This window comes from Trichosurus vulpecula, chromosome 1 (genome assembly GCF_011100635.1).
Source record: "Trichosurus vulpecula isolate mTriVul1 chromosome 1, mTriVul1.pri, whole genome shotgun sequence".
In the NCBI taxonomy this organism is placed as follows: Eukaryota; Metazoa; Chordata; class Mammalia; order Diprotodontia; family Phalangeridae; genus Trichosurus; species Trichosurus vulpecula.
In genome coordinates, this window is record NC_050573.1 from 32,563,275 (window position 1) to 32,583,400 (window position 20,126).

Genomic DNA, 20,126 nt, shown 5'->3' on the forward strand with positions numbered 1-20,126 from the left:
CACTCATTAAAGGCCCATCCATCCTTCACCTCCTCCATGATGACTCCCTTAGCCTTAGACTTCCAACTCTCCAAAAGGACCTCTCTATCCTCTGCTCTTTTAGCACTTTGAGACCCTCTTGTGTACTGATTAAAGCCTTTGGTTCCCCAAAAGTTCTACTTTGGAAACAGGTCCCAGCCATTTGGAATGATAACCACAGAGAAGGGACTAGATGAGGCTGTGATTGAGAGCCAGACATCCTGACTCCCAGTTCAGTGCTCAAAGCACTGGTATATTTGTTCATATCTAGAGGAACTTGAACTCTGGGGTGTGGTCTGGGTTTCTAGTCCCACGATGGAACAACTTGACCCAAGGAGGAAATCTGCCCTCCCATCATCTTACCTCGGCCAGGTGTTCGGGGATGGTGCTTGGGCTCTAGGGTGGGTGGCTCTGAGGAGCTGGGTTCAGTGGGTGGCTGCTGAGGCTTGGATTTCTTCACTGGCATGGGCTGAGGGAGCACTTGTTTGGGGAAGCCCTTGAAGAACCATGCTCCAGAGCGCTTCCAAACCTGAAAGAAGAAAGGCAAATGGCACGGGAGGTGGTGACCTAGCTCAGGCTGGGAATAGAACTCTAGCCTTCTTTCCCTGTTTACTTTAAAACAGAAATACATATGCATATACACACATACACATATATGTTTAAGTACACATATACATGTGTGTACATATATACATACATGCCTGTGTATGGATATACAGATACACATACATATACATATATAAGAAATTAACTGCTTGATAAGAAGGTGGTATCTGAGAATAGGATTTGGACTTCTGGACCACAAGTATGAAACACAGGGATAACAGTTTCCTGACCAGAGATGAAGCACATCTAACAAATGCTGATAAGAATGTATTTGCTGGGTGTCTTGCAAATCTAATCAGAAGAGCTTTGGCCTAAAAAAAGTAGAAAACTATCTATATTTATTCCCCAAGCTATATACTATAGAGAGTAGCTATAATGAAGAAAGATGAAATCCAAGAAAGGAGCCAGTGGTAAAATCCATGACCTGAAATGTTTATACATAAATGCACCATGGGAATTTGAGGTCCTAATGCAAAGAGATACATCTCACTTCATTATTGTCAGTGCAGTTTGGTGGGATGAAACTCATGACTGGACTATGGCTTTGGATAGGTATAGTATACCTTATTTAAAAATTTTTTGTTCATGAATATATATACATCCATATAATTTCTATCATTTTATCTTTCACTTCTATCTACCCATCCATCCATTCAATTCTCTTATCAATCTAGCTATCCCTTTATCAAATCTCTTCATCTATCTTTATCTTCTATCACCTTTCTCTTCTATATCTCCAACTCTCTCATCTGTCTATCTTTCAATCCCTCCCTCCCTCCAGCTCTCTCATCTATCTACCTATCTATCTATCTATCTATCTATCCATCCATCTATCTATCTATCTATCTATCTATCTATCTATCTATCTATCTATCCATCCTTCCCCTGGTACTTCCCAAGCCCCATGGGAGTAGGGAAAGGGAGGTCATGCAGTATTATATATCAATATGGTATACTCAAGTGAGGAAATCCAGGAACTAGAGTAGAAAAGCATAGTGGAGAATATTTGGGTGCAAGTCAATGGAGGGAGAAACGTGTTTTTGTAATTGAGAATGAATAGATGAGTAGGTTGGGAAACAGCACAAGTCGGGAGCAAAGGTATGATGCAGCTGTGATGGGGGACTTCAATTATCTATAATATCATCTTAATAATAATAATAATAATACTAACATTTACATAGAGCTTACTATATGTCAGGCACTGAGCTAGGCGCTTTACAATATTGTTTCATTTGATCCTCACAACAACCCTGGAAGGCAGGTGCTATTATTATCCCCACTTTACATATAAGGAAATTGAGGCAAATGGAGGTGAAGTTACTTGCTCAGGGGTCACAGAGCTAATAAGTATCTGAGGCCAGATTTGAACTTAGGTCTTCTTGGCTTCTAGAAATTTTAAGCAAATTTGTGGCCAAGCTGTGTTTCTCTTTAAGGCTTTTCTTATAGGTGTTTTGCTATTGTTCTCTTCTTGGGATCCCTGACACCCTAACAGTTCTTTATCTTCTTCTGTTTATTCATTTTCCAGCCTTACTTCGAGTATTGGAACTTTTTGTCAGTTAGGCTAGAACAGAATTCAGTGAAGTTTGGATTCAGTCAAAGGGCTGCACTTGAGGACCTAGAGGGCCATGTGTGGCCTCAAGGCTGCAGGTTTCCCACCCCTGGTAGACTCTGCACACTTCTGGGAAGACTGCCATGACCTTGTGTGCTCCTGGCCTGACTCACCTAGAATCCTAACACCATGTTCTCTAGACACTGAGTTCTATGCTCTTTGGTAGTTATAGGGGCATCTTGGGCCAGCCTACTGCACGTTTTCAGGAGGCCTTATTTTATATGGATTGATTGAGGGCATGAACTGGATCACCGCTTTTCTGGACAACCCAGGCTGTAGACACCTATTTGAGTTTCAGTAGCATAAAGGAAGACTTACCTCTCAACATAGAGTCTCAGTAGATAGTCACCAGTCCTAGTCTCTGTTAGCTAGCTGGAAGGCTGATTATCCCTGTTTTCAACCCCGGGACTAAGTCATCAATCGTGCTCTGGGGTCAAAGCAACAATGCTGTGGGTGACCCTGTTCAGAGCCCAGGGGCTTAGCCCAAATTCTCAGCCTATCCCGCTTCCATAGTTCCTGCCTTGATCATTTGCCTTTGGATTGAATTTATGATCTTGCAATAGGAAGATGACTCACTGATTTCTCCTTTGATTCCTACATTGCTACTCAGTCTGGTGCTCATTTAGATCCTTAATTGGAATGGCTATGGGGGAGCTTAAACAGCTAGGTGTCATAGTGGATAGAGTGCCTGGCCTGGAGTCAGGAAGACTGAGTTCAAATCTGGCCTCAGACACTTATAGCTGTGTGACCCTGGGCAAGTCACTTAAACCTGTTTGCCTCAGTTTCCTCATCTGTAAAATGAGCTGGAGAAGGAAATGGCCAAACACTCCAGCATCTTTGCCAAGAAAGCCCCAAATAGAGTCATAGAGAGTTGGACATAACCGAACAGCACAACAAAATGGGGGAGCTAGTCTGTACTGCTTCCTACTACATCATCTTTGCTGAAGTAATGGGCTTTAATTATTTAGACATTAATTGGAGTGCTCTCCTGCTCTCACTCTCACTCTCTGTCTCTGTCTTTTTCTCTCTCTCCTTCCTTTCCTTTCCTTTCCCTTCCCTTCTCCTCCTCCTTCCCCCAAAGCAGAACAGTTAATAATTTATAGACTTGACTTATTGATAATTTCATTCTTCAAAAAGTGAAGAAAACTTTATCCTGGATATCTTGACTTGATTTGACTTGCACTTGGTTTTCTCCATTTGGAAGGAGCTCATTGTTGGGGTGGTAACTATGGGAACCCTGGGGCAAGAGAAGGGGAAAGCAACCACTCCCACCCGGAGTTTGCATAGAAGAAGAGAAATCCAGGCATAGCCTGACATTCATCCTAGTTTACAGGAAAGCAGATTTCAAAGGATATAGAGAAAGGAAAGGTAGGATCCTATGGGATAAACTTCTACAGGGCAAGTCAGCCCAGGAGAAACGTGAAATGCTCAAGAATAGAATTCTGAAGACAAAAGGAAACCATTCCTATGGTGGGGGAGGTGGAAGGCAATATCTAAAGCGACCAATATCTGAAGAGACAAACCAACTTTAATTTTAAAGAGAAATCTAAAGAAGGGAGGCCAGGTACCGGAAGACAAGTATAAGTGTAGCATGATCGTGTAAAAATGGCATCAGGAATGCTCAAGCTCAGGTTGAGTTGAGGCTGGAGAGGGAAGGTAAGGACAAGAAAAATGGAATTTTCTTAGTTCTCTAACAAGAAGAATGACCTTTGCTCTGGAAATGACATAACAAAGATGGCTGAAAAGGAATTTATATTCCAAATAAGTAGTAGAGCTAGTAAGAGAACTCCCAGCCGCCTTTGATGAATTTAAGTCACCTGGCCCAGATGTACTATGCTAGGGGTATCTAGGTGATCCAGTGGGTAGAGTGCCTATCCTGGAGTCAGGAAGATCTGAGTTCAAATCTAGCCTCAGATACTTGCTAGCTGGATGATTCTGGGCTAGTAACTTAAAAAAAAAACAACTTCTACCTGTCTCAGTTTCCTCACCTGTAAAAAGGGGGTGCGGATAATAACAGCATCTACCTCACAGAGAATTAAATGAGATAATAATTGGAAAGCACTTAGTACAGTGACTGGCACATAGTAAGCACTATATAAATGTTAGCTGTTGTAGGCATATCTCATTTTATTGTGTTTCACAGACATTGCATTTTGTTTGTTTGTTTGTTTTGGTTTGTTTTGGTGTTTTACAAATTGGGGCAACCCTGTGTTCTATTGCACCATTGTTCCAACAGCATCTGTTCACGTAGCGTCTCTGTGTCACGTTGTGGTAATTCTCACAATATTTTAAACTTTTTCATTAGTATTATATCTGTAATGGTGATCTGTGAGATCTTTGGTGTTACAATTGTAATTGCTCTGGGGCACCATGCCGTGCCCCTATAATATAGCAAACTTAATCTATAAATGCGATGTGTGTCCTGACTGCTCCACCAACCTGCTATTCCTATCTTTCCCTCTCCTTGGGCCTCCCAATTCAATGAGACACAACAATATTGAAATGAGGCCAATTAATTACCCTACAACCCTGGTTGCTAAGCATTCAAGTGAAAGAAGAGTTGATCAATGGGACAAACTTTATTGTTGTCTTATTTTAAGAAATCGCCACAACCTTCAACATAACCTTCGGCAACCAACACCCTGTTCAGTCAGCAGCTGCGTTCTTTGTGACCCCAAAAAGCAGAACCAGGAGCAGCAGGTGGAAGTCACATTTATGCTCAATATCAGAGAAAAGTTCTCAACAGTGAGAGCTGTCCCCAAATAAATGGGTTGCCTGGAGAGGCGGTAGGTTTTCCCTCCTCAGAGGACTTCTACAAAGATTCAATGACTTCCTGTCGGGTATTTTATAGTGGGTGGCTCCTTTCACATCTAGGTTGGACTACATGACTGCTGAGGTCACTTCTCAAATTGGTGATTCTGTGATTCTTTTCAAGTATCTTTTCAAGTTTCTCTGAGCCATTGCATAGGATGTGGCCTCCTCTCTCCTCTTGTGGGCCCCTTGATCTCCCCCACTAAAGTCCTCCAAGAGGCCCAAGGCATAAGGGAATCAGATCCTCTCCTGACTGCATCATTTGTGGTTTAGTCACCCAGCAGCGGAAGGGGATGGAGGCCAGAGAATCACAGAATTTGAGAGGTAGAAGGGACCTCAGTAGCCAGCTACTCCAACCCCTGATTCTTCTCCTTAGCATACCTGATGAGTGGTCATCCTCCTGTGGTTCTATGGACTATTTGAGTCCAACCTGTGGTAGAGCCTTCTGAGCCCACATTGGTTTGATCAGCCATGGTTGGACACACTGTACCTTGACCCCAACATAGTGAAGTCATTTTGGTCCTCTTCGAGAACGAAATACAACAATCTATATGTCAGCTATGCTTGGAAGATCTCCAAGAAAGAAGAGGTCTTCAAGTGGAGACTGAAAACCACTAGTCAAATTCATTATGGAGGGAATTCCTTTTGTGTCCACTAAGTCACATTTGTCAGTGTCCTAGCACACAGGGACAGGGAGGAGCAGAAAGGTCAGCCACAGTGAGGAGAAGAAAAAAGGACTATATTGTCTGCCTCTTCCTCCATTTTTCCTACTCTCTCCTGCCAACAGTATGACATATATGGGCACTTGATAAATTGTTGTTAATTGATTGACTGAATTGTTTTGAAATAGCTAAATAAAAATCTATATTTCAGAGCTTAGAAAGGAAGAGGAGGGAGAGAGACAGACCAAGGGAAAGAGAAAAGAGGAGAGAAGTAGAGAGTGGGAGAGAAACAGACAAGGAGAGAAAGAGAAGGAGATCCTGTGAGAGAGTGGGAGAGAGGGAGGGAGGGAGAAGGGGGAGAGGAGGGAGGGGGAGAGGAAGAGAGTAGGGAGGGAGAGAAGGGGAAGGAGGGAGCAATAGCTGGAGAGAAGAGAACATCTGAAGAGGGTAGAGGAGATAGAAAAAGGAAAGGAAAAAGGACAAAAGCAAGAAAGCAAAGTGAATATAGGAGGGGGAGAAAAAAGGAGGGAGGGAGGAAGGAAGGTAGGAAGGAAGGGAGGGAGGGAGGGAAGGAAGAAAGGGAGGGAAGGAGGGAGGGAGGGAAGAAATGTCAAAAGATAAAGAAGGAAAATTATATCAGCTGCTTTTTCAGTAAGCATTTCCCCAACTCCTTCTTGGCTGTCTCACAGAATTGCAGGATTTTAAAGATGGCCATGTAGTCCAACCCATACCTGAACAAGATTTCCCCTGCTCCAACCTATCTGGTCATTCAGCCCCCTCATCATTCCTAGTTCTGCTGTCTGGGGCCAAGCAGATCAAGGCTAATCCCTCTCTTGTATGACAGCCTTTCACATACTCAAATAGAGCTATCTTGCCCCCACCCCCCAACCTCCGGCTGAGTCTTTCTCTTCTCCATGCTAAATATCTTAAGTTCCTTCAATTACTCCTCCTGTGGCAAAAAATCAGGGTCCTTCACTCTCCTGATTGTCTTCCTCTGGACACTCTCAGTTTGTCAATCAATGTCTTTCCTAAAATGTCAAACCAACAACAATAAGGATTTATTTAGCACCTACTATGTGCCAGGCACTGAGCTAAGCAATAGCTTAGAGGCAAAACAGTCCCTTCCCTGAAGGAGCTCATTCATTCTAAGGAAGAAGACAACAGACAAAATGTGGTGCCCAGAATTAAAGACAATCCTCCAGATGTGAGAGGGCTATGTAAGCAGCTAACCTCACATAGGGAGGCTGGCTGGTATCCAAGCTTGGTGCATCCATCTTCTTGTTGATTCCAATGCCCCAAGTCACTGGGACCCAGGGGTATTCGGGGCTTTGATGGAAACCTAGACAGTGGTGGTGAAATCTTACTTTCCTTCCCCCCCTTTCCCTTACTCAGGAATTAGGGAACTGGATCAGGGAAGGTTGGAGCCAGCAAGGCTGGAGTCAGAGCAAATCACTCACCTCTCTTTGCTCGCTGCAAATCTTGCAAAGCCAGATGGAATGTGGGCGGCTGTTGGAGGTCTCCACTCCACACTTGGTGCAGACATTCTGGGGGCAAAACCAGACAGAACCTGCATTAGGTTTGTAAGACTCAGGGATTGGAGTCTGGGGCTGGTGCGAATGGTGGGGTGGCGGAGGGGGGAGGAGGAGAAGGGAAAAGGAATGCCTATGGCATCTCTCCCTCATTCAAGTCCTGATAGATGCAAAGAACTAGTGGAAAGATCACTTACGCTCGAGTCAGAGGACCTGGGTTTGAATCCCAGCTCTGCTATTTATTACTTATTTATTACATCACCCCTATGCTGGCTTGGAAGACTACATACTTATTAAATGAGCGACCTGGGACAAATGATCTAACCTCTCTGGGCCTCTGTTTCATTATCTATAAAATGCAGGGTTGGAATAGATATCATCTGTGGTCCCATCCAGCACTAGTCTCATGGTCAGGTGGAGCCCACCTCAGACTGACAGCTTCCAGGTGAAATCACCCCACCCAAGACTCTGCCCTGGGGGGGCCCCATTGCTTCTCCTTGGGTCGGCCAGACACAGGGGCTCAGCAGAGGAGGAGGAGGAGGAGACTGGGAGGAGAAAAGAGTTACCTTCTTGCAGTCCTCACACACCACGCAGGAGGAGCCCAGAATTCCCAGCTGTTCCCCACACAGGATGCAGCGGTTTACCCCATCTCCAACCACACTCTTTCGCATATTCTCCAAGCGATCCACCAGACGCCTGAAATGGGAGAGAGTAGGAACACTGCGCTTGAGGTTTCACAGGGACCCAAAGGGGTGCACACGAAGTGACGCTGGGCAATGAGAGTTTTGCCTCAAAGCCACAGCCTGGCAGGGGAGTGGGAGGTACAGGCACTTACTCCCCATGGAGGTTCTCCAGCTCAAGGCTTCTTGAACTTTTCCCACTTGCAACCCCTTCAGTGCTTTTTAAACTGGGTTGCAACCCCACAGTTTAAGAAGCACTACTGAGTCTGCTATCCCTGCATCTGGTGGTCTTCCACTGGCTCTAGGCTGTGTATAACTGCCCTTGGCATTCCTACATTCCTGTCCTTTCCCTATGGTCTATGTTTTCATCTCTTTCCAGGAAGCTGGAGGGGGCCAATGCTCCCACTCTGGACTGGATTTTCTAGGGAATAGGCTCCCATTCTCCTAACAAAACTCCCTTCAAGTGGGGCAAATTGGCCTATGTAAGCCTCAGTGTTCTAAAATTAATTTACCCTGGCACTAGAATTCTTAGTTTAGCTCTGACACCAACACACACACACACACACACACACACACACACACACAAATACTCTACCGATTTGTTTTTTCAACACTTGTGTGCTTGCTTTCATTAATATCAATGTTTTCTCTATCCTCCAGAAAGCTAGCAGACAGCCTTCAAAAGATGCCACAGCTAAAAGTTCATTACCCCGGAGTCACCCCGGTAGTGAGCCTTCCTGAACTTAGAGAGGCTGGTTCCTGGACAATATAAAGTCCATTGGTGGGGCTGTATTTGAAGCTCTTTGAGATCAGAGTAGCTTTTGAGGACACATAGTCTCTCCTCTATGCTACAATGAGGTATCAGAGTAGGATCTTAGTTGAGGTAGTAATTTCAGCCACTGGCAAATTGCAGTTAAAATAAAATTATGCATTTTCTGTTTAACTGTCACGCCTATGCTGGCAACCTGGAAGGCTACATACTTACTAAATGAGATTATTCAGTAATAGATATGGAACTCTAAGGCACCTTGGAGGTCATCTTGTCCAAATCCTTCACTTTACAGATGAGGAAATTGAGGCCCAGAGAGGTCAGACGACTTGCCTAAGGTTGGTTACACAGGCGGAAAGGTGAAGAGCTGGGATTTGAACCCAGGTTTTTGCACTGTACTTTGCTGAGCTCCAGTTCCGTATCTCCAAAAGGATGACCTCTTATCTGTTAAGCAGACTGTCCCACTGTCAATCCTACTCTTAGCTTTGGTCTCTCCCTGTCTACTGGCTGCCTCTCTCCTGCCCACAAACACGACCATGCCTCCTCCATACTCAAAAATCCCTCCCTTGATGCATCCATTCTCATTAGTTTCTCATCCCACATCTCTTCTTCTTTTTGTGGATAACCTCCTTGAGAAGGCCACATACAAGTAAGTGCCTTCTCATGTTTTCCTCTCACTTTCCTCTTAAATCTGCTTTCCAACCTTGTCATTCAACTGGGAATGCTCTCTCCAAAGTTACCAATGATTGCTTACTTAGCAAATCTAATGGTCTTTTCTCAAACCTCACCCTTCCTGACCCATTTGCAGCTTCTTTTCCTGGATACTCAGTTTCCTTTGCTGGTTCTTCATCCATGGCATGTCCAAAACCATGGGAGTCCCACAGGGCTCTGTCCTTGGACCTCTTCTCTTCTCCTTCTATACTCCCTTCGTGTGTGTGTGTGTGTGTGTGTGTGTGTGTAGGGCAATCAGGGTTGACTTACCTAGGATCACATAGCTAGTGTCTGAGGTCAGATTTGAACTCAGATCCTCCTGACTCCAGACCCGGCACTCTATCCACTCTGCCACTGAGCTGCCTGCCCCTCCCCCTCCCCCTCCCCCTCTGTCTCCCTCTCCCTCTCCCTCTCTCATATATCTTATCAACCCCATGGTTTCAACTGGCTTCTATTCAGATGATTCCCACATCTATTTGTCTAGCTCTAACCCCTCTCCTGAGCTACAGTCCTTCATCACCAACTGCCTTTTGGACATCTAGAATTGTATGTCTCATGGAAATCTTAAAGTCAACATTTCCCAAACTGAACTAGCCTTTATCTTCAAACTCTCCATGCTTCCAAACTTCTTAATTGTTATCTAGGGCAGAGCATCCTCCCAGTCACCCAGGCTCTCAGTTTCAGTGTTATTCTTGACTCATACTCACTCCACAGATCAAATTTATTGCCAAATCTTGTTGCTTCTACCTTCACCACATCTCTCCTGCATGCCCCCTTCTCTCCTCTGACAGTGCCCACACCCTGTAGCAGACCTTCATCACCTCAAATCTGGACTGTTGCAATAGCCTGCTAGTGGGTCAGCCTGCTTCCAGTCTCTCCCCACTCCAATCTACTCTCCATTCAACCACCAACATGACTTTCCTAAAGTTCAGATCCGACCATGTCATCCCCTCTACTCAAGAAACCCCAGTGGCTCCTTGTTACCTCCAAGATCAAATACAAAAATCCTCTGTTGAGCATTTATTACTTAGTCCTTTTCCATTTTTCTTAGACTCTACCCCTTTCCAATCAGTCTATAATCTAGCAACACTGGCTAACTTCCAGCTCCTTCAGCCTGATACACTACCTTCCATGCCCATGTCTTTGCGCCATCTGTGCCCCATGCCTAGAATGCTCTCCCTCCTCTCCTCTGCCCCATAGCTTCCCTGGATTTCTTCAAGAATGAATTCAAATTCCACCTTTTCTCTCATTCTCTTCTTGGCTCTCTATAGTCTGGCTTCCAACTTTATCATCCAACTGAGTCTTATCATTCAACCCCATTTAGATTTTGTAGGAAAACTTTCCCATTCTTCACTCCCCCTACTCTTTTCAGTGCCTTTTCCTTTGAGATTGCCTTCCTTCCAGTCTGTATGTTCAGTGTCCCAAAAGTCTGAGTGCAGTTTTAATTTTTTGGAATACTGTGTGTGTGTGTGTGTGTGTGTGTGTGTGTGTAGTTTTTAATGTCCATACTTATTTACAAGTTGTTTCCCCTATTAAAATGTGAATGCCTTGAGGACAGGGACAGTGTAGTCACCTTTTGTGCACATTGCCTGGCACATAGTAGGGTACCTTTAATAAATGTTTGTTGGACATTTCCACTTGGATGTCCCGCAAGCATTCCAAACTGAGCATGCCCAAAACATCTTTCACCTCTAAAGTCTCATCTCCTCCTAACGTCCCTTTTTTGGCTGAGGGTACCATCATTCTCCCAGACTCCCAGATTTGAAACCTGAAAGTCATTCTTTGACTTTTCACTTTCACTCCCCTTCCTATTTGATCAGTGGTTAATTCTTGCCACTTCTCCTTCCACAGGATTTCTCATATGTGCTCTGTCTCTTGACTCACACAATAATCACCTGGTTCAGAACCTCATCACTGCTTCCCTAGACGGTGGTAGTAGGCTCCTAACTGGCATTCCTGGATCTATGATCTCCTCTCTCCATCCTCCACCCCGGTGCCAAAGTGCCACAGTGACATCCCAAAGCACAGTTCTGACCATGTCCTCTTCCCAGTTCCTGAAAACTCTGCTGCTTTCCTATTGTTCCCAGGATAAAATGTAAACTCCTTTATCAGGCATTACAGCCTTGACAACATGGCCACTCTATCATTCATTATTCTCTTTCACACATTCTATATTACAACCAAACTGGCCTACTTACAATTACCTGTACATGAAATTGTATCTCCCACCTGTATGCCTTTGCAGAGGCTGTCCATGCCTAGCATGCCTCACCTCTGCCTCTTAGGATCACTAGCTTCCTTCAAGGATCAGCTCACATGCCATTTCCTATACAAAGTTTATCCTGATCCCACCTCCAGTAATTTATCCTGACCTCACCCTGCCCCAAATTCCTTTGGATTAATTTTGTATACATTTGGTAATTACTCATCTGGCATATGTTGTCTCCCACACCATCCCCCTCAACATAAATGACTTATTTTTGTCTTTGTATCTCTAGCACCTGATGTGTGATAGGTACTTAATAAGTGTTTGCTGAATGAATGCATGAATATTCGGTGGTCAGAGAAAATATAATCAGTCAATCAGCAAGCATTTCTTAAGTGCCTACTATATACCAAGCACTGACCTAGCAGCTGGGGATACAAACACAAAACTAGCCCCATTTTATAGATTAGTAAATTGAGGCTCAAAGAGATGATGGGGGTTTGCCGAGGCACTCCAGCAAGACACTATATACAGACTCTAAACGCACATCTACCGATGGGTATGTCCAACTGAGGAATTAGTAATGGACGGGAAGGTAATGGCAATCCATGTTTAACAATAGAAAACAAAAAAACTAAGGGAAGAGAGCTGCCCTCATTGTCACTATGCACAGCCCTTCCCCCAGCCCTCCCTGGCGCCCACCACCCACCCTGAAATCAGTGTAACATCAAATGTTGAAAATAGGACAAATTCAAACACAGGGTTTTTGTCTTTCTCCTGCCTGTCAGAAGAGACATGTGGCTGCTGGAGGCAATCTCTGAATCACAAGCCCATGGGCCTCTATGATGGGCTGTGACCTAGATCTGACAAAATCATTTAGGGCGGGGAGCTCTGGAGAGCAGTGTGGAGAGCTGACAGCAGGCTTCCAACCCTTCCCTCAGCCTCACCGACCACCCCCTGCCCCAGTGTCCTGCCAGTTTCAGGCTTGAGAGATCTCCTTCCTCCTTTGCATCAGGAGCCAGGGATTGAAATGACCTGGACAGTTCCGGCTGCCCAAGAATGCTTCTTTTCAGAACTAGGGCACAAATACCACGTTTTCCTCTTGCCCCAATGCTTTGAGTACTAAGAACACTGAGATTCCTCTGCCTCTCTCCCCACCCCCACCCCCTCCACATATATCAAACAAAAGATCAGGTTGTGGAAACCAGGAGGAGTCTTTTTTCCATTTGAACTAGACCAGAGGTACTGGGGGTAGGGTGGGGTAGTAGGGGTAAGGCACCCTCTTAATGAAAAGCCTCTACTTTGTGTGGGTGTTGACTGACACAATGAACTCTACACAAGCATAATACATTTCACTGACCCAATAGAACCAGGGAATTGTCCAGAAAACTCAAGTTTGCTGTGCTCTCCGCGCCACCCCCCCACCCCCACTGCCAAGAAAACTTTAAAAAATAAATGAAATAGAAGTCTTTCTAAAACTGTCCCTAGATTCAGAGATGGGAGGGACCCTAGAGGTCATTGACTTCAAGCCCCTCATTTTATATTTGAAATTGAACCCCGAGTAGTTAAGTGACTTGCCTAAGGTCACAAAGCTAGCAACCTTCCTGATTCCAAGTCACCCCTCACCACACCACCTCTCTAATATACTTTACACATTGCTCAGTCTTCTTATACCCTGGATATGGAACATAACTTACCTCTGTTGATATAATACACAAGACACTTATTGAGTGCTTATTGTATACAGAACCCTGCGCTGTTTACTAGAGGAGATACAGAATTTAGGGAAGGCAGGATGGCTGCCCTCATGGAACCTGAAATTGAATAGGGGATGGGACTCAAGTCAATTCAATGAGCCTCCATTGTTAAGTGCCTACTATGTGCTAGGCTGAGGATACAAAGACAAAATGAAACAGTCCCTGACCTCAAGAAGTTTTGATTCTTCTTGGGGGTGAAACAAACAGGTACACAGATAGATCAATATGAAAAGCACTCAAATTAAACAGAGTAATTTTTCAGGGAGTGCTAATAATTGAGATCTTAAAAAGCATTTTAAAGGAGATGGCCCCTAAATGGACCTAGGGATTCCAAGAGGTGAGAGTGTTCCAGGCATCGGGGACAAAGGCTGGGAGGGAGGACAAATGCACAAAGCTATCTTACACAAATTACACAATAATTTGTATATGATAAGTGCGGTAGAGAGAAACAGAACAAGGCATCACATGAAGTCTGAGGGGAAAGGTCAACCCTAGGAGACAGCTTCCTAGAAGAGGTAGCACTTGCATGTTAGCGGTAGGATTCAAGTCAAAAGCCAGCTTACTATCAATGCACTATAGACATGTCTTCTCCAGGGGGTAAGTAGCAGGAGATAATCTGTGAAGATGACTCAGATTCATCCTTACCAACATCATTGTCCTTTGCTGTTTTATGCCTGGCACACAGTAGGAATATAATAAATGCTTGTTGACTTGCCTTGCTGTAATATAGGATGCCCTCAGCATATATTGTATATCCTAAGTATACAGCCTTACTATATTAAGTAGCCTGGGCCACTTACTCTTTTTCTGATTGCGCCCTAAATTCTGGGCTTTAAGAGTTTTGGTGCTGGGGGCTCAGAGTTCACTATCTTGAAAACTAGAGTCAAAACTAAAGAACCTTTAACTCCATTATTATATTTGCTACTAGGGGCCAGAGGAGAGCAATTAGCACAGTGAGGAAGCCACTGAGCCCTTTGCTTTCTTGAAAGCCTCAGGAGGAGTAAATGTCACAGTGGTGGCATTTGCACAAGTGTATTTGAATTTCGTGGTTTCACGCTAGGGAACAGGACTCAGTCAACACTTGGGTTTGCTAAGTGCCCTAACCAAGGAACCCAGTTTAGAGAAAGGAACAATTACCTTTGTGAAGGCAGTTTAAAATCCAGCCTATTTTGTGAATTTCTCAATACAGATGGGATTTGGACTTTGGCTAGTCTAGAACCCAGAAGAGATGTGATCGCTTAGTCAATTATCTAAACTCTTTAAGAAGAGGGATTGTTTCATTCTTTGTATTTGTATTTTTTGTTGTTGTTTAGTCATTTCAGTCCCGTATGACTCTCCATGACCCCATTTGGGGTGTTCTTGGCAAAGACACTGAAGTGGTTTGCCATTTCCTTCTTCAGCTCATTTTACAGATGAGGAAACTGAGGCAAACAGAATGAAGTGACTTGCCCAGGGTCACGCATCCAGTAGGTTTCTGAGGCTGGATTTGAACCATTCAGATGAGTCTTCTTCACTCCAGGCCCAGCACTCTGTGCACTATGGTGCCACCTAACAGCCCTATTTGTATTTTTAGTGCCCGGGAATAGTAGATGCTTAATAAATGCTCATTGAATAACTGAATCCTCTGAAGCCTTGCCATATGAATGAAGATTCAGAAGCATTCTGCTTGGCCTCAGAGACAGAGCCAGGTCCAGAGAGAGGTGCAGTGGAAAGAATCCTGGATTTTCAATCAGATAATCAGCAGCCTCTGCAACTTAGGGATCTGTGTAACAGGAGCTTGGAGAGTCTCCAGCCCAACCCCATTGTTCTATAAATGAAACAGATCCAGGTAAGTTGTCTGAGGAGGCATTTGGTTTTTGTTGGTGTTTGTTTTATCACCACATTTTTATTATTAAAAGCATGGAATGTCCACCCTCAGATGCTCTATTTCCCTGCCCAGTAAGATTTAATGAACCTGGATCTGCTCCTGGCTTCCCCTACACCCGTATTCTTTCCACAATGTCTCTAGACCCTTGGTCATCCTTTGTCTTTGAAACATTCCTTATAATTCAGGTCTCCATTAGCTGCCTGGCATTCCCACAGAAGCATTGCTTGGGTTTCTAACACCTGTTCGAAAGCCTTGGCAGAGCTCAGCTTCTCTCCCTTGGCAGTTGTCTGACTGAAGTACATAGTCTTTCCTTAACAACATGTGTCTGATCACCCAACTGGGATCTGGCTTGATCTGAGCTGGTTAGAGCTGCCTCTGATTTTCCTTCAGAAGCCCTGTCACCAGCGAAACTTGGAACTGAATGATTCCACCTAATTTAGCAAACCAAGAACCTACAGTTGTCAGAATTAGCACAGGGAAAGCTGTCATTTTGTTGATCTGGGCCAGACTGAGACAGTTATGACAGATGAGTGAAGACCGGAACCCAGGTCCTTCAGACTCAGAGCCCAGCATTCTTATCTGTTATGCTCTAGCTCTCGGTCCAATCTATCTCCAACATGACTGCCAAAGTGATCTTTCTAAAATCAAGGCATGACCATGTCATCCGTCCTACTCAATATATTGCAGTGGCTCCCTATTACCTCTAGGTTCCAATATAAACTTGTCTGTCATTTAAGGCTCTTCACAACCTGGTCCCTTCCTACCTTTCCAGTCTTTGTACATATTCCCCCTTTTACACACCCTGGTTCAGTCATACTGGCCTATTTGCTTTTCCTCACACAAGACACTCCATCTCCCATCACCATGAATTTGCACTATCTGTGCCCTATGCATGGAATGCTCTTCCTCCCTCACCTTTGCTTCTTATGATCTCTGGTTTTCTTTAAGACTCAGATCATTTTACAGATGAGGAAACTGAGGCAAACAGGGTGAAGTGACTTGCCCAGGGTCACTCAGCTAGTGACCCTTCTCCATGAAGCCTTCCTGGTCCCCTTCCCCACCACCTCCCCACACCCAGCTGCTAATGTCCTCCTTCCTTCCCTAATTGCCTTGTATTTAAGGTGTATCTAGTCTTCATATACTTTTATATAACTATTGACACCCCCAGTAGAACATAAGCTCATTGAAGGCAGGGTCTGTTTCACCTTTGTGCCTTGCATACCACAGGCACTTAATAAATGCTTGTTGATTAATGGATTGATAATCCTGTAAGTCCCATGAAGAGAAGTTACAGGGAGGATGATTTTTGCTTAATTTAAAGATTTTTTTTAAACAATCAGAGCTTTCAGATAAAGGAAAGGATTACCTTGGGAAGCTCCTGTGTCACCATTTTGTAGCTTGAATAGTAGGGGAAAGAGCTCAAATTGAGGATACTTGGAAACTAGTCTTATTCCTGCCACTTACTAGTTGTATGACTTAGACAAGTCATTTCCTTTTCTGAGTTAGTCAAGAGGCATTAATTAAGGGCTTATGATGTACTTCTGAGTCAGGCAATAAACATGTATTAAGTGCTTACTATGTGCCAGGGAGTAAGCTCAAAACTAGTGATACAAAGAGAGGAAAAACTATGGTCCATGCCCTCAAGGAGCTTACAATTGAATAGTAGAGACAAAATACAAATGACTAGGTACATAAAAGCTATATTCAGTGTAAATGGGAGGTAATCTCACTGAGTCTCAGTTTCTTCCTCTTTAAAATGGCAAGAGGGTTGAACAGAACGGCTTATAAGAATCCTTTCAGTTCTCAATTCTGTGTTCTAATTTCTCTCTGAGGTCTAACATTCAGTACTCTAAGCACCCTCTTGACTCTGCCATTCTGCGTTCTGAAATTCCTTCCAGATTCTCTAAATGCAGTGTCCGGATATTAGGAAGCTGTAGTTTCAGTGGAAGTTGACCATTTTGTTTGGACCTTAGAGTGTGTGAAGGGTGGTAATGTGAAATAAATCTGGAAAGGTGGACTAGAGCCAGATGATTGAGCTGAGGAGTCTGTGTTTTCCAAGGGAGGCATTGAAGATTTTTGAGCTGGATAGGCTTTAGGAAGATTATTTTGGAAGCTGAGTAGAGATTGGGTTAGAGAGGGAAGAAACTCAAAGTAAGGAGCCCCATTAGAGGCTATAGATGAAGTGGATCTGAACTGGAGTAGGGGCTGTGTGAGTAAAGAAGTGACGGATACATGAGATGTTGAGAAAGTCTATATGTCAGTACTTGACAACTGATTGGGTATGGGGGTGAGGAGAAAGCCAAAGTTAGAAACTTAGGGGCTGAAAGGATCAATCAATAAGCATGAAGTGCTGGGCACAATGCAAAGATAACACAAATGAGAAAAACAAGATAAGCCTTCCCCCCAAAGAGTTTACAGACTAAGGGAAGTGACAACATGCATGGAAATCTTTATTAGGGGAAAGGCAGATGGAGGAACCAGGAAAGGTCTCATGTAGAAGGTGGAGCTTGAGCCAGTTTCTGAAGGAAACAAGGGATTCCAAGAGGCAGAGATGGGAAGGATTGTTTTCTGCACACTGGGGAAAGCCACAGCAAAGACACAGAGGTGGGAGATGAAGTGATCCTGAACAAAACAGGCCCCTTCCTCAGTTCAATTTAACAAGCACTTTCTTATAAAGGATGGCTCTCTGGGAGTGGGGAGAGGGAAGGATAAAGAGGGAAATCTAGGTGACATAAAAAGATAAGATTACCTACCTCCCTCCTTCTTTCCCTCCTTTTTTCCCTCCCTTCTTTCCTTCCTTCCTTCTCATTTTTCTCCTTCTTTCTTTCTTTCTCTCTTTCTTCCTCTCTTTCATTCTTCCTCCTTCTCTCCCTCTTTCCCTTCCTCCCTCCCTTTCTCTTTCTTCCTTCTTTCCTTCCTTCCTCTTTCCTTCACTCCTCCCCTTTCTCCTTCTCTCCCTTTCTTCCTTTCTTCCTCTTTCTCTCTCTTCCTTCCTCTCTTTCATTCTTCCTTCCTCCCTTTCATTCTTCCCTCCTCTCTACCTCTTTCCTTTCCCTTCCCTCCTTCCTTCCTCCCTCCCTTCCCCTTTTCTCTGTCTCTCCTTCCCTTCCTTCCTTCTTTTCTTTCTTTTTTTCCTTCCTTCCTTTTCCTTCCTTCCTCTTTCCCTCCCTCCCTTCATTCTTTCCTTTCTTGGACAAGGCAAATACAGGAATTTATTTCGCATGACTATATACATGCATACATATATATGTACACACACACACACACACACACACATATATATATATATATATATATATATATATATATATATATATATATATATACACACTTGCAATAGGTTTTGTTTTTCTTGCTTTCTCAATTGGTGAGAGAGGGAGAAATGGAAGGGAGAAAATGTGCAGCCAAAAATACGGTAAAAGTGAATTTCGAAAACAAAAAACCCCTAGGATACTGCCTTTAATATGTTTTTGACATGCTGATTAGTTTTGTGGAGCTTTTTTTTTTTCTTTCTTCCTCTTTTAAAAGAAATTCCTTATTATCAGGGATGACTCTCTGGGAGTGGAAGGGGAAGGATATAGGAGAAGGTCTGGCCAGGGCTGTGGGATGAAGGGATGGAGAGATGTGAACAGAGGACACATGTCAGGGTGGCTGCCAGGAGATGTCTGCTGTGGGCAGGGCTTATACTGTCTCACCTTTGACCTCTCTAACTCTGCCTAATGCTCAGATCCCATGAACCCCCACAACCTCCAGCCAACAGATGCTCACCTGCCTCATGAAGAGTGCAGAAGATTCCCTCTCTGGCCAAAAGTCAAGAAGGATTTGAAATGGGAATCTTACATGCCTTGATTTCAACCCACTCTTGTACCCACCAGCAACCCTGTGATTCTTTCCTTGCTTGCTAATCCAAGTAAGCTATAAGCCAACCTAGAATTCTGCTCCTTTCATTATTAAAAAAAAATCTAAAACCAGAAGATACAATTAACCTATGTATTGTGCCAGGGACAGCTCATTAGCTTCATCACAGGCAGTAAGTGTAGATACTTAAAACCTAGGTTTAAGATCATTAACTAAATATTCCTGCTCTGGGCCACTTGCTATCTATTAATTCAGTGCAGAAGAATCTAGAGGAATATGGGATCTGAGATCTAGATATGGAAGTAACCTCAGGGGCCCTTTGGTCCAACCCCATTTTCTGACAGCAGAGGAAACAGAGGCTGAAGGTAGTGAAGTAAAGGCCCATCTTTTCAACTTCAATATTTTTCCCATGTTGCTATGTGGCTGTGAGTCAGGCAGCCCTATAATCTCCAAAGAATAGAAACTGAGGATCACCAAGAAGGCAACAGAAAGATTCATAGCAGGCATGACCAGGTATCAACCCATTACAAAGAAGGAGTTAGAAGGAATCTTTGAGGCCATCTATCTCATTTTTACATTTGAGGAACTGGGAGTTCACAGAGGTTAAGTGAATGGTTGTAAATCACACAGGGAGTGAGAGCTAGGAGTTGAACCTGGGTCCTCTGACTCCAAGGGCCACTAGATGGCACCATAGTGCACAGAGTGCCAGGCCAAGAGTTGGGAAGACTCTTCTTCCTGAGTTCAAATCCGGCTTCAGATACTTACTAGCTGTGTGATTCTGGGCAAGTCACTTCACCCTGTTTGTCTCAGTTTTCTCATCTGTAAAACGAGGTGTGGAAGGAAATGTCAAACCGCTCCAGTATCTCTGCCAAGAAAACCCCAAATGGGGTCACAAAGAGTTGCACACAGCTGATAAACGACTGAACAACAACAAACTGCTGACTCCAAAACCTAGCACTCTTTCCATTCCACCATGTCGCCTCATACACACATCCCTTAATAGAGTCTGAGCTCCTTGAGGGCAAAGACCGCTTTTTGTCTTT

At 44.0% G+C, this 20,126-nt stretch overlaps 1 protein-coding gene across 2 annotated transcripts in view; it reads right to left on the reverse strand.

Annotated features, from left to right (window-relative positions):
- The window catches only part of RPH3A (rabphilin 3A), a 67,647-nt gene extending 59,721 nt beyond the window's left edge, over positions 1-7,926 (reverse strand). For both annotated transcript variants that reach the window (XM_036741639.1, XM_036741638.1), the window contains exons 1-3: positions 7,802-7,926; positions 7,164-7,250; positions 382-547 (exon numbers count right to left, since the gene is read on the reverse strand). In XM_036741639.1, the coding sequence (XP_036597534.1) occupies positions 382-547; positions 7,164-7,250; positions 7,802-7,906 (358 nt within the window). In that variant the 5' untranslated portion in view covers positions 7,907-7,926. The remainder of the gene's footprint in view (positions 1-381; positions 548-7,163; positions 7,251-7,801) is intronic.
- Between the last annotated feature and the right edge of the window lie 12,200 nt (positions 7,927-20,126).